Here is a 27862-nt window from a genome sequence, read left to right as displayed (position 1 = left end):
TGAAATGTGCCATACTCACAAGTTTCTTGCATCAGTAAGTGACCAAGAAAGGCCACTGAAATGTGCCTTACTCACAAGTTCCTTGCATCAGTAAGTGACCAAGAAAGGCCACTGAAATGTGGCTTTACAACTAGATTATCTGGCCTTTTCAAATCTCGTCGTTTTAAAATGACATTGAGTAGCTTGGATGAAAGGTGCCCAGAGTAAACGGCCTGTTCCTCAGTCCCAGTTGCTAATATATGCATATTATTATTAGTATTGGATAGAAAACACTGAAGTTTCTAAAAGTGTTTGAATGATGTCTGAGTATAACAGAACTCATATGGCAGGCAAAAACATGAGAAGAAATCCAAACAGGAAGTGAGAAATCTGAAGTTGGTCAATTTTCAACCTAGGCCCTATTGAATTCAGTGGGATATGGATGAAGTTGCACTTCCTAGGGCTTCCACTAGATGTCAACAGTCTTTAGAATCTTGAATGAGGCTTCTACTGTGTTGTGGGGCTGAATAAGAGCTGAATGAGTCAGGTTGCTGGCAGAGAGCCATTTCCTGGTCACGGGAAATATAACTTTTTGAAGTTTTTGCCCGAAGTTATGCTGGACCTGCATGAGCGTTTGGGTATGTGTACCTAACACCCTAACAAAAGTAGCTACTTGGACATAAATAAATGAACATTATCGAACAAAGCAATCATTTATTGTGGAACTACGATTACTGACAGCGGTTGCATTAAGGAGAGGTATATCTACAATTCCATGTATATAACTTATATTATCATCTACATTTATGATGAGTATTTCTGTAAAATGATGGGGCTCTCTGCAATATCACTGGATGTTTTTGGATCTAGTGAACGTAACACGCCAATGTAAACTCAGATTTTTTTATAGAAATATGAACTTTATCAAACAAAACATACATGTATTGTGTGACATTAAGTCATATGAGGCTCATCTGATGAAGATCAAAGGTTAGTGATTAATTTTCTCTCTATTTGTGCTTTTTGTGACTCCTCTCTTTGGCTGGAAAAATGGCTGAATTATTCTGTGAGTTGGTGGTCATCTAACAATTGTTTGTGGTGCTTTCGCTGTAAAGCCTTTTTGAAATCAGACACCGTGGTGGGATTAATAACAAGATTACCTTTAAAACGGTATAAGATACATGTATGTTTGAGGAATGTTAATAATGAGCTCTTGTTTTGGCACCCTGCAATTTCACTGGCTGTTGTCATATCATCCTGTTAAATGGGATTGCAGCCCTAAGAAGTTAACCAAACCCAATCAAAATACTTCTACCAGGTAATACCAGGACATAATTCAAGGATTTCAGTCATATTGATCAATGGCATTGGTCTAAAATGCTAGGCTGAACTGGGACACTCAGTCCAGTCCTGTGATTCACTTTCCCTGGCTGGTGATGAGGGGACAGTGGACGCTGAGTAAGGGCAGAATCACATAGGATTTCAAATTAACAGAGGAGTTAAGCTAGTCAAAAGGATGGATTATTTGTGCTTGGTGACAGCTTTGCCATCCTGGGACTCAAGAGGGCTTTAGAATTAGCCTGTGTTCTGAAGTAGAACCAAGCAGGCTGCTTACTCACTGTGAGGAGACACAAAGGTCCCCTTAAAAAAAATGCATGACTTAATGTTAGTATTGGCTTGTATGGTTATTCATAGCTGGTGGTGAATTCAAATCAAGCAACGATATATTGCGCATAGCCTTCTTCCCAGACACCATTTATGGGTCTGATATTCTCTTTACAAACCAGGGCGCATAGAAATCAGTAAATTGTGAGAGCCATAGATCAAATGGTTCTTCATATATTAGAGAAAACACTAACTTCAAGGACGTCCTCGCTTGAAACAAGGTCACCGTAACGTTGTCTAATTTATTTGGCAACAGTAACAACTGCATACTAGACAGCCAGACTACCCCTGTATTCACACCACACATAGTGCCTTCAGAAAGCATTCATAGCCCTTGACTTATTCCACATTGTTGTGTTACAGCCTGAATTCAAAATGGATTAAATAGATTTTTCCCCCCACCCCATCTACACACAATACCCCATAATAAAGTGAAAACATGTTAAGACATTTTTGCAAAGTTATTTAAAATGAAGTACAGAAATATCTAATTCACATACAGTACCATTCAAAAGTTGACACACCTACTCATTCCCGGGTTCTTCTTTATTTTTTACTATTTTCTTCATTGTAGAATAATAGTGAAGAGATCATAGGAAATTACTGTAACCAAAGTAACAAACAGTAAAGATTAAAAATTAAACAGTAAATCTACTACAAGTGATATGTAAAGGGGAATTAATATACACTAACAATCAAACGCAAACAATTCACACAATGAAGTTATGAAACACTGACTGTGCACAAATTGGCAGGAGAGCGCCCATTCTGGAGAGATTAGCGTATTGTCAATGGTCAATCCAACTTTGATTTGGCCTCTGCATGCCCCGCAATTGCTTCACACCCTCCTCCATATGGAGCCTCGGACCACATTTTCAGATCAAGCATAAATGGGCTTTTAGTCAATGGATTAGTTCACTGAGATGGGCGCAAAATCTATCAATTACTGCTTGACTAAAACGATCTTAGCCGACCAACAGCCTAACGACCAAACAATCGACCAGTTGGCTAATTGGGGTCAGTCAAGCTGACCCCAAGCTGTTTTGCCGAAATCTGTAATGACTGAAGGAATTTCAAGAGTTACCATACTCGGTCGCAGTGATGGCTCTCGTACTTCTATAGGTTAGTATCGATGTTCAGTAGTACAATGTAGAAGGTTTTATAGAAGGGTTTGTAAACAGTACTCAACAGAATGCAATGATTTGACATATGCAACATCAGACAGGGCCTGACTACTTTCTGATAGAGAATTCAGGGAGAGTGCAAAACCTGCCGCCCGTAATAAAACGAAGTGTGCTGTGGTAAACTGCAGCGGCAGCTACATTCCTGTAGATGATGTTGCCATAGTCTACAGCCGGTAGGAACATCAACTGAATGATCTGCTTTCTATTAAGCGAGAGACTCGTGTTTTTTTGTATTTAAATTTTTTTTATCGAAAATGTATTGTCTATCCAAATGCCCAGATATTTGTAAGCAGGGACACAATCAATTTGGGCACTAGCCAAGGTAAAGATGCCTAAATCTTTAGCCATTCAATGTTCATTTAAGGTCAATTACTGTTTTTTGTAAGACAATGAAAGCAGTCTGTAGGTCAGACAGAGCCTGATCCACATGCACTTTGGTATTCAGAGAAGGAATTTGTTTGTGTCAATGGGCGATACCATGCCAGCGTAGATGAAAAGTGCGTCGGATCTCAGATTGGTTATGGTAATTCTCACAGAAACTTCATTGGGAGGAAGGATGTTTGAAATGCTTCAAGTTTGTATCTCAAATAGTTTTCTTAAAAATCTTAATTAAAGTGGCCATTTTTAGACCTATACATGCCTCCTGTAAATCCCTATGATCCGTGAATGATACACACAATATCTTGGTGTCATACTCCATATAGTGTGCTCTAACATGTAGAGTATGTCTAGATTCTGAAATACAATCTCACATGAATTGATTCAACATTAATATATTAAAAATGACCCTTTTTGATCTTGTTAATTTTAAGACTTAACAATTGGTGACGCAATGATATGACATTTTTGGCCGATATCCGATATTTTCCTTGCCCCCCCAAAAATCGATACTGATAAACGCCATTTCAAATTTTAGTGGCCTTTGAAGTATTCTAGTTCAGTTAAATAGGTCACACACACACACACAGACAGCGGTCTAAGGCACCGCATCTCAGTGCAAGAGGAGTCACTACTTTCCCTGGTTCAAATCCAGACTATCACATCCAGCCGTGATTGGGACTCCCATAGGGCGGCGGACAATTGGCCCAGCGTCGTCCGGGTTTGGCCGTCATTGTAAATAAGAATTTGTTCTAAACTGACTAGCCTAGTTAAATAAAGGTTACACACACACACCAAAAAGTTATTTTGTTGGCATTTACATATGTCCCCATTACCATTCAAACATATTCAAAGTCTATTTCTTTCACTTACTTGCTGTGCTGTTTTGTTGTTCATTTCTTCAGTCGTTTCATTCTCAACCAGGATTTCTATGGAATGCCATTTGGGTCTTTACGTGTTAAAATAATATACTATTTGACGTGTCAATTAAGCTTGTTGACCAATCAGGACCTGAATATGACTGCACGTCACATAATTTAACACGTTCATTACATTTTTACGTAGTTATTACACAATCACTCGTATTTCATATGTCATGATTCATCGATACGTATGATGCTGGTAAAGTTGTCTCGTGCACCTACAGTGCCTACAGTGCAGTTACAAAAAGCTAGCTAGCTCATGGATGCAAACAATGTTCTTCCCCCAAAAACATAGCAAAACGACAATCTGTTTCAGTTAGCTAGCTAAGTAGCTATGTGTCATCATCGAAAATAACCCTAATTTATAAGACCGTTCTTATTTGATTAATGGTGGTCGGACCCATCTATGTAAAGCAAGAAACAATACGGATTAGCCATACAGTGGACTTTGCGGGTAGCCTTCAAAATAAAAATGGCATAATTCTACTATTGGTATTATTTTGCATCACTGCATACTTTTACTTTGAAGGCAAACCGCAAATTCCACTATTGTGCCTAGCTTCACAACACATTACTCAGTCCGGTCGAGCCTCTCTAGCCAGATGAAGCTAGCTGGCTGCTTATAACGTTAGCTTTGGCCAACAGGGTTAAGTAGCTGGCTAGCTATTGATTTTCATGAACTAAAGTTTCAATAGGCGAACAACAAGTGGTAACCTAGCTAATACTTACTCACAAGGATTCCTAAATCACTGCTAAGAATAATGAAAATGACTGCAGTTTCTATTGGTCATTGTTTTCAGGCTGGTTGTATTGGTGCTAGCTAGGTACCAAGCTAAAGCTAACTACCCCAGAAGTTAAGGTTGAACTAATTATGCTTTATTACCAACGCGGTATTGAAAACCCATCGTTTCTGGCCTGTGTTGGCAGACTTCTTTGTACAGCTTTGACAGTGCTAAATCGGTATCGGTGTTGAAAAATCATAATCGGTCGACCTCTACCTTCTAGGCAGAGTTGCAAAGAAAAAGCCATCTGACTGACCAATAAAAAGAAAAGATTAAGATGGGAAAAACAACAGACAGTGGACAGAGGAACTCTGCCTAGTTGGCCAGCATCCCGGAGTCACCTCTTCACAGTTGACGTGGAACTGGTGTTTTGCGGGTACTAATTAATGAAGCTGCCAGTTGAGGACTTGTGAGGCGTCTGTTTCTCAAACTAAACACTAGTGTACTTATCTGCTTGCTCAGTTGTGCGCCGGGGCCTCCCACTCCTCTTTCTATTCTGGTTAGAGACAGTTTTTACTGTTCTGTGAAGGGAGTAGTACAGAGCGTTGTAAGAGATCTTCAGTTTCGTGGCAATTTCTCGCATGGAATAACCTTCATTTCTCAGAACAAGAATAGACTGACGAGTTTCAGAAGAAAGTTCTTTGTTTCTGGCCATTTAGAGCCTGCAATCGAACCCACAAATGCTGATGCTCCAGATACTCATCTAGTCTGAAGGCCAGTTTAATTGCTTCTTTAAATCAGGACAGTCTTCAGCTGTGCTAACATAATTGCAAAAGGGTTTTCTAATAATCAATTAGACTTTTAAAATTATACTCTTGGATTAGCTAACACGACATGCCATTGGAACACAGGAGTGATGCTTGCTGATAATGGGCCTCTGTACGCCTATGTAGATCTTCCATAAAAAATCTGCAGTTTCCAGCTACGATAGTTATTCACAACATTAACAATGTCTACACTGTATTTCTGATGAATTTGATGTCATTTTAAAAATGGACCATTTTTTTGCTTTTCTTTCAAAAACAGTGTATACCAAAGCGGTATGTGTTATATAGGTATGCTCATCAGCTTTAACATTGGTTTTGCACACCGATTCAGATACGGTCACCAATATATCATGCATCCCTAGTAACAATATACTCTACAAGTACCTACAATTTCCAGTGGGCTTGCTGCTATTTCTGAAGTTCTAAAACATTTTATGAGCACCCACAATACAGTGAATGGGAAAATGGATTCAAAGCAAACTGCCTCTGCTGAATGCGCAATCCGAAAAGGAGGGCCGTAATTGGTTAATGACCTATAATGTCAATTTCTATGTATAAAATGGGTCCTAGTTTGAAGAGTATATTTTCAGACCCTTTGTGTTCACTGACATTCGGATAAGCTGTCCAGCTACTCTGATAAAAACGTAGCTAATGTCATCTAGCTATGTCACGTTTCAAGGCAGCAGAGTTTACTCAACTCCCCGTTATAGCTATACATCCTGTATGGAAGATATCCATATTACAGGGAACTAAACTAGAGAGTTAATGCATATTTTTTTTTTGATATCCAAACGTCTAAAACGAAGCCAAAAAAAAAAAAGGTTAACTTAAATTATTCAAAAATAATATCATATTTACATAACTATTGAATAACCTTTTACTCAGTACTTTGAAGCATCTCTGGCAGCGATTACAGCCTAGAGTATTCCTGGGTATGATGCTACTAGCTTGGCACACTTGCATTTGGGGAGTTTCTCCCATTCTTCTCTGCAGATCCTCTCAAGCTCTGTCAGGTTGGATGGGGAGCGTCACTGCACAGGTATTTTCAGGTCTCTCCAGATATGTTAGATCGGGTTCAAGTCCGGGCTCTGGCTGGGCCACTCAAGGATATTGAGACTTGTCCCGAAGCCAATCCTGTGTTGTCTTGGCTGTGTTCTTAGGGTCGTTTTCCTGTTGGAAGGTGAACCATTGCCCCAGTCTGAAGTCCTGAGCGCTCTAGAGCAGATTTTCATCAAGAATCTCTCTGTACATTGCACCGTTCATCTTTCCCTCAAGCCTGACTCGTCTCCCAGTCCCTGCCACTGAAAAAAACATCCCCAAAGCATGATGCTGCCACCACCATGCTTCACCGTAGAAATGGTGCCAGGTTTCCTCCAGATGTGACACTTGGCAGTCAGTTAGGTCAAAGAGTTCCAGAGAATCTTGTTTCTCATGGTCAGAGTCATTTAGATGCCTTTTGGCAAACTCCAAGCGGGCTGTCATGTGCCTTTTACTGAGGAGTGGCCACTACCATAAAGGCCTGAATGGTGGAGTGCTGTAGAGATGGTTGTCCTTCTGGAAGGTTCTCTCATCTCCACAGAGGAGTTCGTGGTCACCTCCCTGACCAAGGCCCTTCTCTCGATTGCTCAGTTTAGCCAGCGGCTTCCTCTAGGAAGAGTCTTGGTGGCTCCAAACTTATTCCATTTAAGAATGATGGAGGCCACTAATTACATTTTTTCATACCCTTCCCCAGATCTGTGCCTCGACACAATCCTGTCTCTGAGCTCTACAGACAATTCCTTCGACCTCATGGCTTGGTTTTTGCTCTGACAACTGGGGGACCTTAGACAGGTGTGTGCTTTTCCAAATCATGTCCAATCAATTGAATTCACCACAGGTCGACTCCAATCAAGTTGTAGAAACATCTCAAGGATGATCAATGGAAACAGGATGCACCTGAGCTCAATTTCCAGTCTCAAAGGGTCAGAATACTTATGTAAATAAGGTATCTGTTTGTTATACATTTCAATTTGTCATTGTGGGGTATTGTGTGAAAAAAATGAGGAAAATAATTGAATCCATTTTAGAACAAGGCTGTAATGTAACAAAATGTGGAAAAAGCCAACTGGTCTGATTTTTTTCTGAATGCACTGTAACTCACCACAATTTTCCTATTGTTCCTGCCAATCTAGGAACCCACGTGCTGCCTAGCTCTGCACATCAACAATGGCCTCTTCACCAAAAATCAACGTGAGACATTTCCTCTGCAGCTATGACTGGATATGATTGCACTAGGTCACTGCTTGCTCTATTGGTCACATTGATAAAAGCAACAGTTGATAAGAATACTTGCCAGAAAAGTTACAAACCATTAAAATAATGCAGAAGTTAACAACCCAATCAAGCAAACTGTCTGCTTTGCAGTACGCCATTTACAGCCCGTAACGTTACTGTACGATTCAATGTCTTATCATTAAAGTCATGCAGCCACAAAACTGTCAAGTATAGGACTTAGACAACTTTCAGTTGAAAAGCTAACTGCAGGCCATACACAGAGCCTCACACTGTACCGAGTAATTGCATAGCAGCCTATCCACTTCATTTCAGTAACACAGTAAAGGACAAACTTTAATAATACAAATAATAAGGTAAAGCAACCCATTAGCAGACACACTTGTAGGTACCCTCCGCTTTGAAAATAACCAGGCATGTGGTGTGCATGTGTCACAGCTGTCGCTGGTACAGAATTGTGTTTACGGGCCAGCAAGCGCCCCTTCTAGCCCTTCGTGACCGTTGAGAGCTTTGTCCTTCAGGCAAAACTACCAACACAGTGGAAACGATTATTCTTCATGTTCACTCTGCCCATTTACTTTCTCAAAATACAGACGTCATTCACTTCTACAAGCTGATTTAAATATATGCGGAAATGAGCATTTATGAATTACCCATCGTTGGCTAAATGTCACGCCAGATAGCTGATCATGCATGCACGTGAAAGTTTGATGCCTGTAGTTACAGGTTGTATTGCTTCACTTTTTTGTAAGATTTATACTGCATCATGAGTTAATGTTTGGATGTCATCAGATTTGCATTCAATCTCGGTGCAATGTCAGTAAACTAACTACACTTTTCAGACATGCTGTATTCACTGACATTTCGGATAGCTATCCAGCTAGTTACTCTGATAACATTAACGTTGGCCATAGTTTAGCTAGGTCACGTTAAGGCAGATGAGACGCATCGTTTTTTCACCAATGCACTGCCCAAATTGTCAAACCAGGAAGAAGCAATATGTATTAATTCCATGATTCCAAGCACCATACTTGTCATAAAATAAAAAAAACACTTACCGCCAGTAATTACGAATGTCTGGATTTATTTTCAATGCTATGCAGCCTCGTCCCCTAACAGTGTGTCGTCTTCCACCATGAGGTCAACGCTGTTTACCAACTCAGAACCGTGATTGTCAAAGGCATTTTACCCCGCCTCTGAACATCTTCTATTGGTCGTGTCCTGATCGAGGCGGTCTGTTTTGGAGAGGTGGTGGCTGAATACTGATCTCTCATTGGTCAATTGTCAAAGAAAAGGTTGTACTCTCCAATGAAAAGTCAGATTCCTGTTATAAGGGCGGTTTTAGCTGTGGTTTCCACTAGCTCGCACAGCCAGATCCTCGAAATTGGCTATATCGTGAAAATGTATGAAAAAAAGAGACCAGGGTTGGGCATAAGGTTAGCAGTGTGGTTAAAGTTAGATTTAAAATAAATGTTTAAGAACAGAAAGAACAGGGATTAAGATATTGTGGCTGTGGTAACTAGTGACGACCCTTATAAATAATCTACATTGTAAAAATTTACAACATTGTATACATGAGAATCCACGACGTGAATAGTGTGATATTTAAAACAATAGCTAGACCTGCTCTATCATGTGTCAAAATGTCCCAGTTCACAAACTTAATGTGGCTAATAAGAGAGTAACAAGTCAAAGATGATCAGTTACTCTTGTTAGTTATATTACAGAAATATCGTAGTAGAGCATAAAATTATATACCCGGTTGGTTAGTGATTTAAAATTTTTTTTTTTTAAAGACGTGTTTTATGTGAATTTTTACTGCCACCTACTAGTATTTTTTTCAAAAGTTTTCCTCTTGTAAAAACGTTTACACATTTGCTGTACCAATATCAGTCACGCGATGGCGTACGTGACTGGCAAATTACATCACATGTGGAAAATATAGGCTAGCGAGAAAGGACTTGAATAATTTATGAAAGTGGATTACACTTTTTCATTTGTTTGACCTCACTTCTCATTCAGTTCATATTTGTATGTAGTATATTTATAGTGTTGCATCATCTGTATCTTTTTTTATGCAGTAGCCATAACAGTTGATTGATAACCATATTAATAACCAACATGTTGATTGATAACCATATTGATCATAGGAAATGATATCAGTTAGGTAGTTGAGAAATGAAGTCACAGGCCCTCTCCTGGCATCTAATTTCTTTATTAGATCATTCACAGGATAAAGTCACCCTCCATGACATATATTGATAAAAATAGACTTAAATGTGAGACCATGTACAGTGCACTTTACTTGACATTTGACAAATGTATAACCACCAACATCTGCATAGGTCAGGGATGGATATAGATTTTTCTTACTACCTCAGTAAACAACAGATCTGGGTAGTGCCTCGCAGCCATAGTTTTTCCATGTGATTGGTCTTTATTGACACACAGGGCTATTATCTCAAAGTTTACCTCAGGATTTCCCTCCTTATGGGGTCTAGAAAGTACTCATGATGTTGATGTCCGTGTATGACAGACACACCCATTATACAGTTCATTTCTGACTACTTGTAAGGTAAACATGACACAGACTCAGTTGTAGGGAACACTGAGGTTACACATACACGCACACACACACACACACACACACACACACACACACACACACACACACACACACACACACACACAAACAGGTACATATGCAAACATTCACCCCTCCTTTTGTTTTACTATCCTTGTGGTGGACCAATCAATTGATTCCCATTCAAATCTTATTTTCCTTACCCCTAACCCTAAACCTAACCCTAAACCTAATTGTGACCCTAACCTTAAACCTAACCCCTAAGCCTAAAATATCCCTTTTCCTTGTGGGAACTGTTGAAATGTCCTCACTTGTCCAAATGTTTTCTTGTTCTACTATCCTTGTGGGGACTTTTTGTCTCAAGGATAGTAAAACCACACACACACACACACACACACACACACACACACACACACACACACACACACACACACACACACACACACACACACACACACACACACACACACACACACACACACACACATATGCAAACATTCACCCCCCCCCCTCCCCCCAAATGATCCAGTGTTTATATGCTGTGTTTTAATACAATCTTTCTGTCTTAGCAACAGAGACTACTATTATTAAGCTGTTTCACTGAAGTAAACACCACGGTAGATCTGTGACTATGTGTCTAAAGCTTGTGTAAATCTTCCCCCTTTATTAACTTCATAAAAGTGTCTGAGTTGTGTGGGGCTGCACGCTGGACATTGTGCATTAACAGACATGGTTAAATGCTGATAACACTCAAATGGTCAAACATGAGGCAATCATTTTCATTTGAGGGCCACAATGACCTAACCTGGTCTGAAATCTCAAGGGACTGGAAAGTTAATTTTCATACCAACTATCAGGGAACCAGGCTCATTCAAATCAGAAAGGCCACTAGCATTTTCCATCCAGTTTAGTATGCCAGCTGACACACTTCCCTCCCTTCTACTAAATGGTCATTGGTCATTGGTTTGTCCTCTGATCTACACAATCATGAGCTAGAATTTTAATGGGTGAGTAATGACTGCTTTACAGCAAATGACTGATTGAATTTACAAAATAGATAAGTTAGTATGTGAATTTCACAGAGATCTGTTTCACACTCATTCTGCACAATGCTGTTTGAAGGGTCATACAGAGGCTTCCAAAAAGGTTCAAATGGTTATTGATATCACATTGAGTAACATAAATGATAAATTAATTATAAATTATTCAAATAACAATTGTGAGAAAAATGTTTTACAACTTGCCTACAAGACAGCAATGTATAATTATTAATGTATGGTCTGATTTGGTTGATAAGGGCCATTAGGGAAATTAACACTTTCCCCTAGAGCCATGTAAATAGCAATATGCTAAAGATATGCTAAGAGCAGGGGCAGGAAGTGATAGTCTCAAGTAAAAAAAGGCAAATATTAACTGTAGGTAGTCCTATAATATTATATAATATTTCTTCAATAAAACGTTTGCTTTAAAATCTAGAATAAAGTAAATAAAACACTGTTTGATTGAACAGTGATCAATTCTCCATAAAGTTATAAAATGTCGTTGTAGTGACAGGTAGCATTTCACCTTTTGCACGGTTTGTGGCTATACAATGTAGAACAAACATGCAGAATGTGATGTGACTATAATATCAGATCACTAATATTACTCAAATGTTATATTGTTTCACATTATCGTTCATTATTATGATCCTGGGTTTATTGAATAAATTTCACTCCAATTAAGTTTTATTATGTGATGACCCAATCCAGATGCACTAGCCCAGCCAAAAACACAACCCAAAACAACATCGGTTACGTCTCAACCTAAGGCTGTGTGCGTATCAAGCTTTTTTCTTCCCTGCTAGGCAATTGGGAGAAAAGCTGTTTGTTGCGTAGTAATGACTGTCTGTGTCTACTTCCTTCCTGCTTTTTGTAGTAGCCTACACTAAGCAAACAACAGCCTAGTAGCCTACTACGCCGAAGCGAGGTGTTGAAGAACTCAAAGGGTCATAAGAGCAAGTATTTTGGACACGCAGCGGGAGAAAAAGTTAATTTCTGGGAGAACTGGCCTTCCTTTTTTGCCCGTCCGGAAATAAGAAGATTGCGTGTTGTGTGAAGTTCGCTCAACAGGTATTGAATGTTCTGAGACGCGCTGGATAGCACTTTGTGCTGTACACATTATCATCGGCTTTGATGGTTGGTGGGACAGCCACCCGTTCGATATTTCAGAACTCATAGAGCGGTTTCTATTAGGACGAGGTGTCTGTTAGTACAAGGTAAGACACTCATCTCCAATGAGTCTGTTTGGAGTCTTTTTTAAACTTTCCAAGCAAATTGTCGGAATGAAATGAATTGCGTTGGTAAAAGCTATTTAGATAAAACGTTCTTTATATAACAACTTTTTAGCCTTTATTTACAACCACGCTGCTCACCAAGATATAAATGTGAAAAATGAACAAGTGATATGAGGTACTGTTGTATTTAGCTATAGACAACAAGGGAAAAAGCAAACCGTTTTTGTTGTTACAATGTATCAACAATTTTGGAACTCTGTTACAACAACTGTAAGGATATAGCCTAGATATTGCTGATGATAATGATCATAATAATATCATTAATAATAACAATAATACATATATTTATTATTATTGCTATTGTATCAAAGAAGGTCAGAGAAAATATTACTAATGATAGTTGAGGCTTATAAACTACTGCACTTTTTCTCTTGGTTTCTTCTTGTTATTAGATGAGCTAAACTATTGATGTGGATTTGCTAAAGAATGTCATGATGGTTATGATCCAAACCCAATAACCATTTTATAACAATGGCAAGTTGAGCTTGCAGTAAAGCTCACATGCAGCTATAGATTACCACGTGTTTGACAGAGATATGTAGTTATTGTACTGGAGAGAATCTGCTTTATGTCATATGAACCAATTATTGTCAAAGTTAAACAATATATATAAATTAAACAAAACAAACTTGTAAATTGTTGAATATTAGTTCAATCAAGTCCCAAATGAAATACAGCCACCGCAGTCCATTTATTGTACGGACTCGATTTATCTTTGGCAAATCCTCATGTTTTTTTTCTTCTTTGATTTGCGATGTTTGCATATGTATTATTTTTTGTTGCCCGGTCATACAAAGAGAGACAATAATTTGAGTTAGTCAATGCTGACTAAGTTCCAGGGAGGTGATGGAGAGTTCATGGGAACCATCACAGGTTCTACTCCCTCTATAGAGGCTGGAAGTGCTACTTTGCCTCTGAGAGGTGTGGGTCTGACTGGGAGAGAAAGACGCTAAGTAGTTGGTCAGAATTTGACCTGTCCCCAGGCACCTGGCCAGAGGCACAGGGGTGTCCCTGTGAATGCCTGTTAAATAAATGTAACCTTTATTTCTCTAGGCAAGTCAGTTAAGAACAAATTCTTATTTACAATGACGGCCTGCCGGGGAACAGTGGGTTAACTGCCATGTTCAGGGGCAGAACAACAGGTTTTGACCTTGTCAGCTCGGGGAGTCAATCCAGCAACCTTTCGGTTACTGGCTCAACACTCCAACCACTAGGCTACCTGGCTGACATCTCCTGCCTGGCTCTCCTCCTCCTCTCTGCCTCCAGATGGTGGGGACTGGGGAGGCTTGTGTGGGGAGCCACACTGCAGCTGTAATTCAAGCATTATGCCACATGTTAACCAACATTTCAGTTTGAGGTGAACAGTAGTATTTTCTATATATTTTCTATTTTCTATTGTTGTTCCATGGTGTGTCAGTGTAACAATATAGATCTACTGTGGCCTTGTGCAGAATATAGACAAGTGTGCCATTTTCAAAGCAACTAAAACTCATTTAGAACCATTCATAGGAAAATCCAAAGCCCAACTCTGTCTGGTAAAGTATACAGGGAATCATTTTGAAATTTTAAGTCAATGTCTTGTTTGTGTAACATACATTCAGCAGGGATGATGATTTTCTGGGTTCTGATCCAGGGTGCCCTTTAAACAATACTTCTTAAATGTCTTGCATCAGCTCTTTTCCCTTAAAAGGGAATACTTGATGTGTTCTTCTCTCCCTGCCCCCTGAAACACTCATCTTGCAGTATTTCATATAAATGTAGCTTATACTTCATCTTTCCTTCTATCTTTTATGTTTATTATGATTCACATATTTTCCAGAGACTCTAGTCACTGCAGTTAACCTACAGTAACAGTATCCCACTAGACAAACACTGGTTGAATCAATGTTGTTTCCATGTCATTTCAATGTAATTACATTGAACCAACGTGGAATAGACGTTGAATTGACATCTATGCCCAGTGGGATACTTGTTTCTAGATCCCTACATTTGAGCTCAGTGCTTATGCTTATGCTTATGCATATGCTTACTCACTCTCAAAATAGCCTACAAGCCTTGTTATGGGATTATTTGTTTTGACTGTTTTGTGTCACAGGTTAACTAAACCAACGTTATGTGATATAAAGATTCAGGAATGCAGTCAAAGTATTACGCTATTAATCACATTTCTGTCTCACTGAAGCATAGACATAAATGGCCGTGTAGATGTTCTCCTTCAGAAGCATATGTTTTAGGTATTTGGAATACACTTTGTATTTTGTCCAGCAGAAGACTTAAAACTGTATTTCCTCAAACGCTGCTGGACCTCATTCGCAGACAAAATGTGGGGGCTGCCCTAGATTAAAAAGAAAACTGAGTAGACAAGCACGTCATAAAAGAGCAAGGCCAAATAGCCGTATCATTCCATTTCAGGAACATGTAGTTTACGGTAGAGAGCTACAGTGAATCTCTCTCTAAGACTAATGGCAACAAGTAAATCTATTCTTGTGTCTCATTACCTACAGTACATTTTAAGTAACAAAAGTTAAACTCTGGGTATTTTCTTAGCTAGAGAAAAAGCAAACACATTACTATTTCATGCAACATTGATTTGTTTCTTGTATAGGCAAGTAATCTGCCTTGCCTTGGGAAGGAATGCTACCTTTGTGAGGGATTTGCTGGGTCATATTTTTAGAACAAAATGAAAGCTACACACTCATTAGTCCACACTCCACAGTGTGGGAAATAAGCTTTATTCTCATTAAAATGCACATCATATAATTTCAGCCTTTATTGAAGCTTTTACTGACTATGTTTTGTTTTTCCTCTCCAACAACTCTCCTCCATAGAAGATTCAGCAGGAAATTCCACCTCTCTTTTCACATACCCCACCAAATGCTATGGTGGTGTGTAGATGCCAGAGCACCAACCAGGACTAGAGCTAGATGGGAGAACATACTGACAGTACGAGTCTGATACTATGGCTGCTTATGCCCTGAGCAGTCTGATTATGATGAATAGCAACAATCTGAAGAGTGAGAGCAGCCCTCGGACTGGGAGGCCTGTGCTCCCTGTGCCAGACCGCTCCACCTACTGCCAACTCCTGGTGACTGGGGGCCCCTACAGCCCTGGCAGCCTGAGTCCTGGCTCCCCTGGGGGCTCCTTCGTCTTTCCCCCCTCTCCAGGCCCCAGCAGCCCCAGGGCCCGCTCCCCTTGCCGCCACCCTGATACCCTGGGGGTGATTGTGGGCAACCGTGTCCGCCGACTCAGCAGCAACGGAGATGATGAGGCCCCAAACGGGGAGGTGAAGCGCACAGTGCAGCTCCTGCAGATCCACCGGGAGCTCCTGAATGTGGAGGTCAACAAGAAGGTGGGTCTGTTCGAGGCCCAGATCTCTGGCCTGCGCACCCAGGTTCAGAACGCTGAGATCCAGCGCAGTCCTAGGGCCCCGCGCAGAACCGGCCCAGCCTCCCAGGCCAGTCAGCCCACACAGGTGCCCAAACTCAACCCCCCACAGAGAGACTGCTCTCCAAGCATTCCCAAGGAACTCCAGAATGGGAAATTGTGTCTCCGCTCGGAGCAGGGAGTAACGGGGAATGGCAGAATAGAAAATAGCACGGCTGACCCAAATACAGAACAGGGAAGTCTGCTTGTGAAGAAATCAGCAGGAACTTGGTCCCAAGCTGACAGTTCAGCAAGCAGTCACTCCCCAAGTTCACTGAGGATTGGCAGCTTCTTGGCAGGCAGTGACAGTGAGCACCCTGTCGAGAGGGCCCAGACCTGCCTGACAAAGGCAGGAACGGAGCCAATGGAAACCCAGCTGCAAGCAGCCTCGGCATGGGCTGACAGAGAGGGGAGCTGCCCAGAGGTGGGGACCACCATCCCAGCCGTCATAGTAACGGACCACGGGATGGAGGCCCAGGGAGAAGGCTGTGATCTGAGCAGCGAGCCCCAGCACAGCCCCAGATCATCCCGAGCCCTGAGGAAGCTGTCCTCCTCCTCAGCCTCTTCCACAGGCTTCTCCTCCTCCTGGGAGGAATCAGAGGACGACATCTCCAGCGACCCGGAGAGAGCCGAGGGACTGTCACCTGCCCTCCTTAACACCCAGCAGAAAGCTGTGAGTAACTCATTTTTATTAAGGAACAAACTCATTCATTATTTAGTCTGTCACTAATCAATGTATCTTCTCTTTCACATTGAATGGGTAGATAGATAGAAATCAAATTTTACCCAAAACATTTGGTTTATTGTTCAATGAAATAGGGACTGAAGTTAATAATTCAAGTTTTAAGAAAGCTTTTTAGGTAATTGGGAAATTCTGTTTCGACACATTTAAGTGACATATGTAGGTCCGTGACACTCCCATCTCTAAATTAACTTGTAAGTTTGCTAGAGGGCCTCTCTTCCTCAAGTTCTTTGTCACACGGTGCTCTTGCAACAAACCGATCCGCTTCCTCCCTGAATAACGGTTGACATTCTCACTAACAAAGGTACTTCTGTGTCCCGTTGTCAACCTCAGAGACTCTGACCGCTGTTGGACGTTCTTCAAAGAGAAGGCTTCTGGCGTGGTTTATATATGAGGGGATGTGTATACAGGTGTAGGATCTTCATATGACCAGTTTCTCACAGCAGGAAAATAATCCTGTAGCAACAGGAAATGCAAATGATTGTGTGGATTATAATTAATGGCCATTTTTGTGGGTGTTGACACATTTTCAGTTAGGGCAAATAAAGTCTGAAATATTTAGGGGAAATTACAAACTTTAGAAGCCTTTTAAACCTAAAATACATTACAAGTTGGCATTTCCTACTGTTCAGGAAATTTCTTGCAACAACAGGATGATCAATTTAAGATCTTACATCTGTACGTTAAGGGAAGAGTTTGCTTTAAAACAATGCACCAGGATTTGCTTACCCTAAGTGTTAGGACCAATAAATGTCATTAGTGGTGAGTGTGCTACCGCTGGGTGGTCTGAGATATTAATTACAATATACCTCGGAAATCATCTGTGAGAATTTGTCATCTCATTAAAACCTCCTTGGCCTGTCTACGTCTGACTCTGACCTTATGTCTGAGATGCGTCACTGATTACCGCCATCACAGTGTTGTGTTGCTGGGTTGCAGCTGGAGCACACACACAGACACAGGCCTCCAGTGGCAGACTAAAGTGGCAGGATGAGGATAATGTGCTCCACATGCTGTACGTGTGCCAGGAGATCCATGTGATGTCTTGTCTGGGATAAACAAGTAAATCAGAGGGAGAAAACACTTCATTGTGCCCATCTGGGCTGACCATAGCAAACAAAATAAATATATGAATGCAGAGCACAGCCGCAAGGCCTAGATGGCCCAGATAGCCTTGAAGTTAAGTGAATGGAACTGTGCTGGTTTTGTGAAGGCTGTTTACACTGTAATTGATTTGCTTTGGAGAGGAATGTGTTGCTTTTATGTATCCATGACAGGGAGGCAGTCCTCTTTTACTGGCCTATGTCTGAGGAAAGTGTGAATCCCAGAAAAAGAGAAAATACACTTAGCAAGCTACTTGATGATGATAGATGGCAGAACCATTACCCAGGAGACTTCTGCTTATTATTGAGCGATATTATCTTGACCTTAATGATACACTGATCTGTAATTGATATATTGCAGTGAACTCAGATTGGTGGTTAAGGTGTTTGGAGTGCAGACAGGAGAAATTGACCCAGCTGGAAAGGGCATATTTTATTTTATAATGCCATTTTTTGCTACTTTCCAATTAGTTCAAGTTAACTGGGTATAAATAGTAGGTTTCTGGAGTCTATTGGCTATAGTTTATACTTACTTTTCACAGTATTCTCTTATAAGGAATTAGTTATATGTGGGTCTTTTCACCAATTAGGTGCCTTTGGAGTAGTGTAACTTTTTGAGATTGTTTTTGTTGCTTTATTTCACCTCATTTTAACATTCAGTCATAAAAAGCACGTTCCCATCTCAAGAGGTCAAAAAATATATACTATAGTAACTGCCTATTAAGTGCCAATTAAAGTTGACCATAACAGGTTTGACTAGTTCCTCTTAAATCAACCATAAATCCCCCTGTGACAGGGGAAATGGAAGCTTATTTTGTGCAACAGGGATGGGCAATTGAATGCAAGCGTCACAACAAAATGTTGATCGTTAAAACATTTCTAGCCTTTCTTATCTATGGGTAACAGGATTACTGTGTTATGTTCAAACCGCTCAGGTTTCCACCACAAAACACCAGAAAATGTCCAAAAAGAGTAGAACCAGCTCACCTGCTTTTATACTGTGATTTGACTATTAGATGTTCAATGTTTCTTTTGAAAAACAAATATTTAAAAAGGAATAGTTTCACCATATTAAAACGAGAGTTCAGTTCATGTAACAAGGTTGACCTTGGAATGAGGGACAGTTTTTTTTTTCCAACTTTAAAATCAATCGGTAATAACATAAAAACTTGAATAAATGAAAACTTAGATAAATGTTTGGGTCAAGATCATAAAGTCACAGAGGATGCAGAGTGAATGTCAAAATGCTGCATTTTGGAACTCTAGCAAGTCTATTCATATAGAAAATCTGAAAAAGGTCGCAAAGTTCAAGGGGGCCGAATACTTGAATGATATAATTTAATTAATAATTTTGCACGCCCAATTTTTCAGTTTTTGATTTGTTAAAAAAGTTTGAAATATCCAATAAATGTCGTTCCACTTCATGATTGTGTCCCACTTGTTGTTGATTCTTCACAAAAAAATACAGTTTTATATCTTTATGTTTGAAGCCTGAAATGTGGCAAAAGGTCGCAAAGTTCTAGGGGGCCGAATACTTTCGCAAGGCACTGTATATATATATATATATAGCATGTCCTGCGTTGCATATAATCGATGAGGTGCGCATTCACAAAAAAGGACTATTGCTCCAATGTGTACCTAACCATAAACATCAATGCCTTTCTTTTTAAAATCAATACACAAGTATATATTTTTAAACCTGCATATTTAGTTAATATTGCCTGCTAACATGAATTTCCTTTAACTAGGTAAATTGTGTCACTTCTCTTGCAACAGAGTCAGGGTATATGCAGCAGTTTGGGCCGCCTGGCTCGTTGCGAACTGTGTGAAGACTATTTCTTCCTAACAAAGACAGCCAACTTCGCCAAACGGGGGATGATTTAATAAAAGCGAATTTGCTAAAAAAAAGCACAATCGTTGCACGACTGTACCTAACCATAAACATCAATGCCTTTCTTAAAATCAATACACAGAAGTATATATTTTTAAACCTGCATATTTATCTAAAAGAAATCCAGGTTAGCAGGCAATATTAACCAGGTGAAATTGTGTCACTTCTCTTGCGTTCATTGCACGCCGAGTCAGGGTATTTGCAACAGTTTGGGCCGCCTGGCTCGTTGCGAACTAATTAATTATGACATAACATTGAAGGAACAGCAATATTTAGACTTAGGGATGCCACCCGTTAGATAAAATACCGAACGGTTCCGTATTTCACTGAAATAATAAACGTTTTGTTTTTGAAATGATCGTTTCTGGATTCGACCATATTAATGACCAAAGGCTCATATTTCTGTGTGTTATTATGTTATAATTAAGTTTATGATTTGATATTTGATAGAGCAGTCTGACTGAGCGATGGTAGGCAGCAGCAGGCTCGTAAGCATTTATTCAAATAGCCAGCAGCTCTTCGCAATGCTTTAAGCATTGAGTTGTTTATGACTTCAAGCCTATCAACTCCCGAGATTAGGCTGGTGTAACCGATGTGTAATGGCTAGCTAGTTAGCGGGGTGCGCGCAAATAGCGTTTCAAATGTCACTCGCTCTGAGACTTGGAGTAGTTGTTTCCCTTGCTCTGCATAGGTAACGCTGCTTCGAGGGTGGCTGTTGTCGATGTGTTCCTGGTTCGAGCCCAGGTAGGGGCGAGGAGAGGGACGGAGGCTATACTGTTCCACTGGCAATACTAAAGTGCCTATAAGAACATCCAATAGTCAAAGGTATATGAAATACAAATCATATAGAGAGAAATAGTCCTATAAATACAATATAAACTATAACCTAAAACCTCTTATCTTGGAATATTGAAGTCTCATGTTTAAAGGAACCACCAGCTTTCATATGTTCCCATGTTCTGAGCAAGGAACTTAAACGTTAGCTTTTTTTATATGGCACATATTGTACTTTTACTTTCTTCTCCAACACCAAATTGAACATGTTTCATTATTTATTCGAGGCTAAATTGATTTTATTGATGTATTATATTAAGTTAAAATAAGTTTTCATTCAGTATTGTTGTAATTGTCATTATTACAAATTTAAATAAAAAAATTGTCAGATTAATAGGTATCGGCTTTTTTTGGGGGTCCCCCAATAATCGGTATCGGCATTGAAAAATCATAATCGGTCGACCTCTTGTACGGTTGCATTTTGGCTTTGTTTAGATGGATGAAACCAGTGGGCAGCATACAGACACCACTGGCTACAGACCTACCTTAGAACTACACAGCTGCAAGTAAGATCTATTTGTTTAGATGATGGAGCGCAAAATATATGTAAATGACGTCATCATTTCTTCAATCAACGTTTGTACCGACAGCCTATTGAATAACCTATCACGGCTCCCCAACCCTGTTCCTGGCGTGCTAACGTCCTGTAGAATTTCACTCCCAACCCCAGTTGGAACTAACCCGATTCATTTGATAAACCAGCTAATTATTAGAATCAGGTGCGCTAGATTAGGGTTGGAATGAAAACCTACAGGATGGTAGCTCTCCAGGAACAGGGTTGGAGAGCCCTGTAGAAAACATGTATAAAATGCATCTTCCAATTGCAACGTCTGCCAATGCTCACACATATTGTCTCAAGAAAATGTTATACAGTGCATAGCAAAACATTCTAAAAACCTGTTTTGCTTTGTCATTATGGGGTAGTGTGTGTAGATTGCTGAGGGAAAATGTATTTAATCCATTTTAGAATAAGGCTGTAATGTAACAAAACTTGGAAAACGTCAAGGGGTGTGAATACTTTCCGAAGGCACAGTGTTTTTAGTACCCTCCAACACCAAGTTAGGCATACCTAATTTCAAAATAGGCCATCATCACTGTCAATCATGAATGATAATGATTTACGTTTTACCGGTGAAACTGCATCTGCATGCCAAACTGATGCTGATTGATCTCAATCAGTTTCATGCATTTCGATCTTCTTGAATTACTGTTTCATGATCGAATTAGAGCAGATGATGTTAACAAACTATTAAACGTTCTTGTATTTTGTTTCAATCAAAGCATAATGTATATCCTGCATAGTGGCTCTGAGTTTTGGCACGTGATCATTTGGGGACTATTCAGCTTCAGCTAACCATCCTAAAATGTCATTAGAAATGCAGTGTTTTGGTGGAACAGTAATGTTATAGGCCTGCTATGCTGTTCCGTTCTGTTATATTAAATTCTAATTAATCGTAATGTGATCTTGCGAGACATTGCTTCAGCTTTGATCTAACTTTACTAAACGAGCACCATTGTGAGAAGTGATTATCTTCTGTAATAATGATAATAATAATGTTAATAATAATAAGTGATGAGGGCTATTAGGTGGAGGCAACAGATCTTGATGAGTGTTATTTTACACGATTGGAGCACCCATCGTGGTTCTAAAAGGACTGCATTATATAAACTTTGATTTGATTAGCTTGAACACATGGTTACAATATACCCGATTACAGAATAAAAGAAAACAGAGAGCTGAACTATGAATTCATATAATTTATTTGCAGATATTTAATCATCAAATCAATGGATGAACATAAGTAGTGACCATAAATCATTACTACGTAGAATTGCAAGAAAATTTGTTTTAAAACAGCCATAAAATGTAAAGACCACAGCCGGACAGGAGAAGCAGGTACGGGGAGTCAAACGTTTATTCAGGAACAGACAAAGAACATGACAGGAGCAGTGTCAGCACACGGTTAAACAAGGACATATGACAAACATCAATCCCGAAGCAGGGAACAGAGCTAGGGAACAGACAGATATAGGGAAGGCAATAACACAAGTAATAGAGTTCAGCTAAGTCCAATGAGCGCAGATGCGCGTGACGGGGAAAGGCAGGTGTGCATACTGATGGTGGCTTGATTGCGTAATCCTGGGGAGCCTGGCGCCCTCGAGCGTCAGGGGGGGGAAGAGCGGGAACAGGCGTGACAGTACCCCACCCCCCCTAGCGTCCCACCTGGGGGAGCCGGCCGAGACATGGGCGCTGGGCAAGCCGGCTGGGGGTAAACTCCTGACGAACTGGCAGGGGTGTGGGAGTCTGGCGAGTCGACTGAGGCATGGGAGCCTGACGATCCGACTGAGGCATGAACGCCTGTCGATCCCTCTGCAACGTGGAAGCCCGATGATCCGACGGAGACGTGACAGTCTGACGAGCCGGCAGGGCGAACAAGACCTGGCGATCCGGCTGAGGCCCGACATGGGATGGGCGCCTTCCGAGCCAACCGGGGCAAGGAAACCTCTCGAGCCAGCTAGTGCGTGGAAGCCCGACGAGCTGGATGGGCACCCCCGGTTCCATCTGCGGCGACCCAGAACCAACGTCTCCACCAACCGGAATGCCAGTACTCCCCGATGCTTCGTGTGATGGCTTTGGGATTCTGTAAGGACCGATGCCGGACAGGAGATGCAAGTACGGGGAGTCAAACATTTATTCAGGAACCTGACAAAGAACACGACAGGAGCAGCGTCAGTACACGGGTAAGACAAACATCAATCCCGAAGCAGGGATCAGAGCTAGGGAACAGACAGATATAGGGAAGGCAATAACACAAGTAATAGAGCTGAGTCCAATGAGTGCAGATGCCCATGACAGGGATAGGCAGGGGTGCGTACTGATGGTGAGTCGATTGCGTAATCCTCAGGAGCCTGGTGCCCTCAAGCGCCAGGGGGAGGAAGAGCGGAAACAGGCATGACAATAAAATCAAGCTTTTGGTGTGGTGTATTCATGCATCTCAATAAACTAGAACCTAAAAACATTATTACCTCCAACTCGGCCCAATTCATATTTTCAATTTCACACCCTGACATAGCCTACCTTAACGGTCTCAACCAATAGTCAATATAGGTTAAAGATACAAAGCAGAGCTACAGCAACTTGGGCTTTACAGTGGGCACTCTGGTTTGCGTGTCCTCTGCAGAATGGTGCAGCTGTAACCAAATGGTCACATATCGTTCTGGGTTCCACTGCGCAAGAGCAGATCGGTGGAGTTTTATAAACATCAAGTCAGACAGGTGATTTTTCCTTCTTTTTTTCTATACGTTCTGAAGTTGTCAAGCCTCCAATGGGCCTCTGCATTGCACACATGTAGCCTACAGTTATTCATAATTCACCATAAGGAAGGGAAGAAACCACTATTTACCTACCTCTAGGCTGCTGTAGTCTACATATTTATTTGGTTTGTCATTGTATCGTTTTTCATGAAATTTGTGGTAATTAAATAGAATTGATTTAGAATTTTTTCCCCAAAAAATGTAATGCTCCCTCACGCTCCCCCAGCACTACGTATCTGATTACTTGTGAAGCTAAGGCAGCTGCACTGCACTATTTCATCAATAAAAATATATATTTTGTGGGGAGAAAATTATTTGTCGCAAGCCACCTTCCCCCCTCCCCCGCAAATAAAATCGCAGCACCCCCGACCCCGAACTACTTCCCGTGGCTATGCACCAAACCTATTGTAAGATGCCTCTTTAGTCAGGAGCCGTCTGCTCTGCCTCCAATGAGGTTTCCCAATCCCAACAACAAAAATAAAGCAAGTTTATCACTAAACAGTATCAGTCAAAAGTTTGGACATACCTCATTCTAGGGTTTTTCTTTATTTTTTACTATTTTCTACTTTGTAGAATAATAGTGAAGACATCAAAACTATGAAATAACATATATGTAATAATTTGGTATAAAAAATATTTTATATTTGAGATTCTTCTAAGTAGCCACCCTTTGCCTTGATATAGTAGGTTTGTCCAAACTTTTGACTGGTACCGTATATATGGCCTATTATATATTTGTTACTAAATAGTCATTATAGCTCTATTGTTTATATTATCAAGCATTCAGATGGCTTTTTATAGTCTGGATGCAAATCTAATGCTTTAGCCAAGTTCTTTGTCATGGGTTATTGAGCTTATTAGGAAGGGGTTCTCTGGGCTGCGGGCACTGTGACACCCATCTGGAACCATGTCACGGTGGTGTCTCCTTTTCCTGTGTCGACCAGAGGAGGGAAGAGCCCTGCGCGCTACAGCACAGTGTAGCCTTGCTAGAACTGCAGTGCAGATGATGCAGGCTTGCGGTTGCCTGTTGCAACAGGCACAATAACAAGTGCCCAGGGGAGCTGCTGTCTACAATGTGGTGCAGTCAGGTGTTTCTCTAGCGTTGTCAAAAAGTTGTGCGGTGGTTCAATAACATTAGTCATTAGTTGGACTGACTGTTGCAGTCCAACTAGCTCCCTGTTGTCCGAATTATCTATCTAAAATATTATTACTCACGTGATAGAATATATACATATTTGAATGATATCTTTGTCTTGGGCTGTGGCCAGTTGTTTTTTTCTAACATCCGGCTTTATATTTTTCTGTGAATTGAAGTTCACGTCAAGTCCAGGGATAGTCCTGCATGGCCAGACTCAGGAAGACTGAAGATTCAGGGGTTCCCCATTGGAAACCCCATGGAGCGTTATCTGTTGTTTTTGCAGTTTGTTGTTGTTCTTGTTGTTGATGATGCATGGGATGGCAGTTTAAAGGGCTGGGTAGCTAATAAGGCTGCATTTAGTGATGGCAGCTTCCTGTCTCCAACAGGAAGGATGAAGGGGGCTTATCACAACCACATGGCTGGACATGCTGTTGTGGTGCCTGGGCAACAGGATGTGATGTGTTATGGTGCAGAATGGTGACACTCACTCAACACAGCTGGGTAACACTTCAGACGAGTTCTAATGAGAGAGATTGACACCTTTTTTATATTATTGTTGTTGTGCTTTCCCTTGAACTCAGTGAGAGGGACGTCAGCAGTGATGTGAACCAAATACGCACACACACATTTCACACACACACATATACCCCAAAAGCGAACTTTAATTTAGGTGAAGGATCTTGAGGGTTCAGAGCAATGGAAAAAGTAACACCCCTGTGGTAGCCTGTTGCCTGGGAGACCATGTGACGTCAAGCGAGGCCTGCTTCAAACAGCTGGGTTCTGTGTGCGTGTGTGTGTGTGCTTGTGCCTGTGTGCGTGTGTGTGTGCTTGTGCCTGTGTGTGTGTGCGTGTGTAAGAGAGAGAGAGAGAAGTGCTGCTAGGAGGGAGGGACCCGCTTTCTTATGCATGAGACAGGAAGTGCAACAATTTTTACATTCCCCCTCTTTTAGGTTGTATGAGGCTGACCCTAATACTCCATGGCAGAGCAGAGAGCTTAGCCTGGCTGGTTGGGTACCCACTAAAGGGAAAGTATCAGTGGACTCCTAATCAGTGTTTTTGTTTGCTATCTCACTCTGTCGAGAGAGAACGACAATTGCATTTCTCAAGTGGCGTGTTGGCGGTTGTACTCTACTTATAGTAGTGGAGATTCCTTACTAGTTCTATATCTATGCCCGTTGTGTTATGAATGGTTTGTGAGTAATTGCCACTCAATCAACAACCTTGTGTTTAGAATTGCTAAACCTGTTGGATCCCCTTGTATAGCTGATGCTGCCTGCCACACAATTACCTACAGTGACATGTTGAACTCTAGTAAATAAGCAGAGAGGTGTTGCTTTGATGCTCTCTGCATAGATGTCTTCCTTTAAGGTGATTCATAGAAGTTGATTCACAGCCTCTCCTTGAGTTTTATGTCTATAAACCACCTCCCATCTTACTAGCACAGTATACTATACAGATACAGGATCTTAATTTGACCGGTTTCTCGTAGCAGGAAAATAATCCTGCAGCAACAGGAAATGTGGATTATTGTGTGGATTATAATCAATGGACATTTTTAAAGGGATTGATACATTTTTTGTCTGAAATGTTGAAGTGGAAATTACAAACTTTATAAACCTTTTTAAAATGTGAATACACTACAAGTTAGCCTTTCCTGACAACAAGGTGATCAAATTAAGATCCTACATCTGTAGATATAGTAGATTAATCTTATCCCTGGTGCTAGCTCACTGGAATGTCTAAATCTCACTGTTATTGAAGGAACAGCAATGGTGTGCATCAAACAATTCTCATTACATTGAAGCAAGTCATTTACCCAGCATGGGACCAAAGTAGGACATTGAGTCCTCTAGTCTAGTCTATTGTGTGCGTGTATTCACTGCAGGATTGTTATTTACACGTTTCCACATGTCTACATGTCTCAGGGTATCAGCATAATAAAGAGAAGGCATGATGTCAGAAGAGGCCTGTTAAAGGATTCCCTTGTTTATGGCCCATTGCCAGTAGCTAGGTCTCTGTCTGTCTGTGTAGCTAGGTCTCTGTCTGTCTGTGTAGCTAGGTCTCTGTCCGTCTGTCTGTCCTGCTTCTGTATGGTTACTGCTGTGATGCTACTGTGGGAAGACTAAAGCTGGATGAGCTTAGGTCACATTCTCAGGCTTTGCACATGGTTAGTATATAGGATGCAGAGTTATAACACGTTCACTGTTATTACATTCTTCAGAACCTTTCACCTGAGGATTAGAGATGAAAGTATACTTAAGTGAATTCGTTCCTCATTTAGTAGAAGAGTGGTGAGATCAATACCATACAGTAATATGACAGAAACCTTTTGCGTGTTTGAAGAGTGGCTGGATGGACCTGAACTTTTCTCAGATAAAGGTCAGACAGACATATACATAGATCTTATTGGCCAGTGGAAAGTGTCTTTTTATCTTCACAAGATCTATCTTTTTTTGTCACCCGATAATTCTTTTTGTCGCAGATGTGGAAAATACTGTCGCCACCAACAAGCCCCCACCACTTTCCTGTCTCTCTGACAGAGGTTCCT

General features: G+C 40.8%; 2 protein-coding genes across 7 annotated transcripts in view; one reads left to right on the top strand and one right to left on the bottom strand.

Annotated features, from left to right (window-relative positions):
• The window catches only part of coq8aa (coenzyme Q8A, genome duplicate a), a 35352-nt gene extending 26187 nt beyond the window's left edge, over positions 1-9165 (bottom strand). For 4 of the 5 annotated variants that reach the window (XM_020454691.2, XM_031800736.1, XM_020454693.2 and 1 more), the window contains exon 1: positions 9008-9138. The gene's annotated coding sequence lies outside the window, so the exon portion shown is untranslated. Of the gene's footprint in view, positions 1-9007 lie in introns of all 5 variants that reach the window. The other variant, XM_020454692.2, reaches the window with a different exon arrangement.
• A 3219-nt stretch (positions 9166-12384) lies between these two features.
• Positions 12385-27862, top strand: part of itpkb (inositol-trisphosphate 3-kinase B) — a 48334-nt gene continuing 32856 nt past the window's right edge. The window contains exons 1-2 of one of the 2 annotated variants that reach the window (XM_020455153.2): positions 12385-12644; positions 15697-16964. In XM_020455153.2, coding sequence (XP_020310742.1) covers positions 15828-16964 — 1137 coding nt within the window. In that variant the 5' untranslated portion in view covers positions 12385-12644; positions 15697-15827. Of the gene's footprint in view, positions 12791-15696; positions 16965-27862 lie in introns of both variants that reach the window. The other variant, XM_020455152.2, reaches the window with a different exon arrangement.

Source organism: Oncorhynchus kisutch, linkage group LG21 (genome assembly GCF_002021735.2).
Source record: "Oncorhynchus kisutch isolate 150728-3 linkage group LG21, Okis_V2, whole genome shotgun sequence".
Taxonomy (NCBI): Eukaryota; Metazoa; Chordata; class Actinopteri; order Salmoniformes; family Salmonidae; genus Oncorhynchus; species Oncorhynchus kisutch.
The sequence above is the reverse complement of the archived record's forward strand: the minus strand, read 5'-3'. Positions and strand labels throughout refer to the sequence as shown.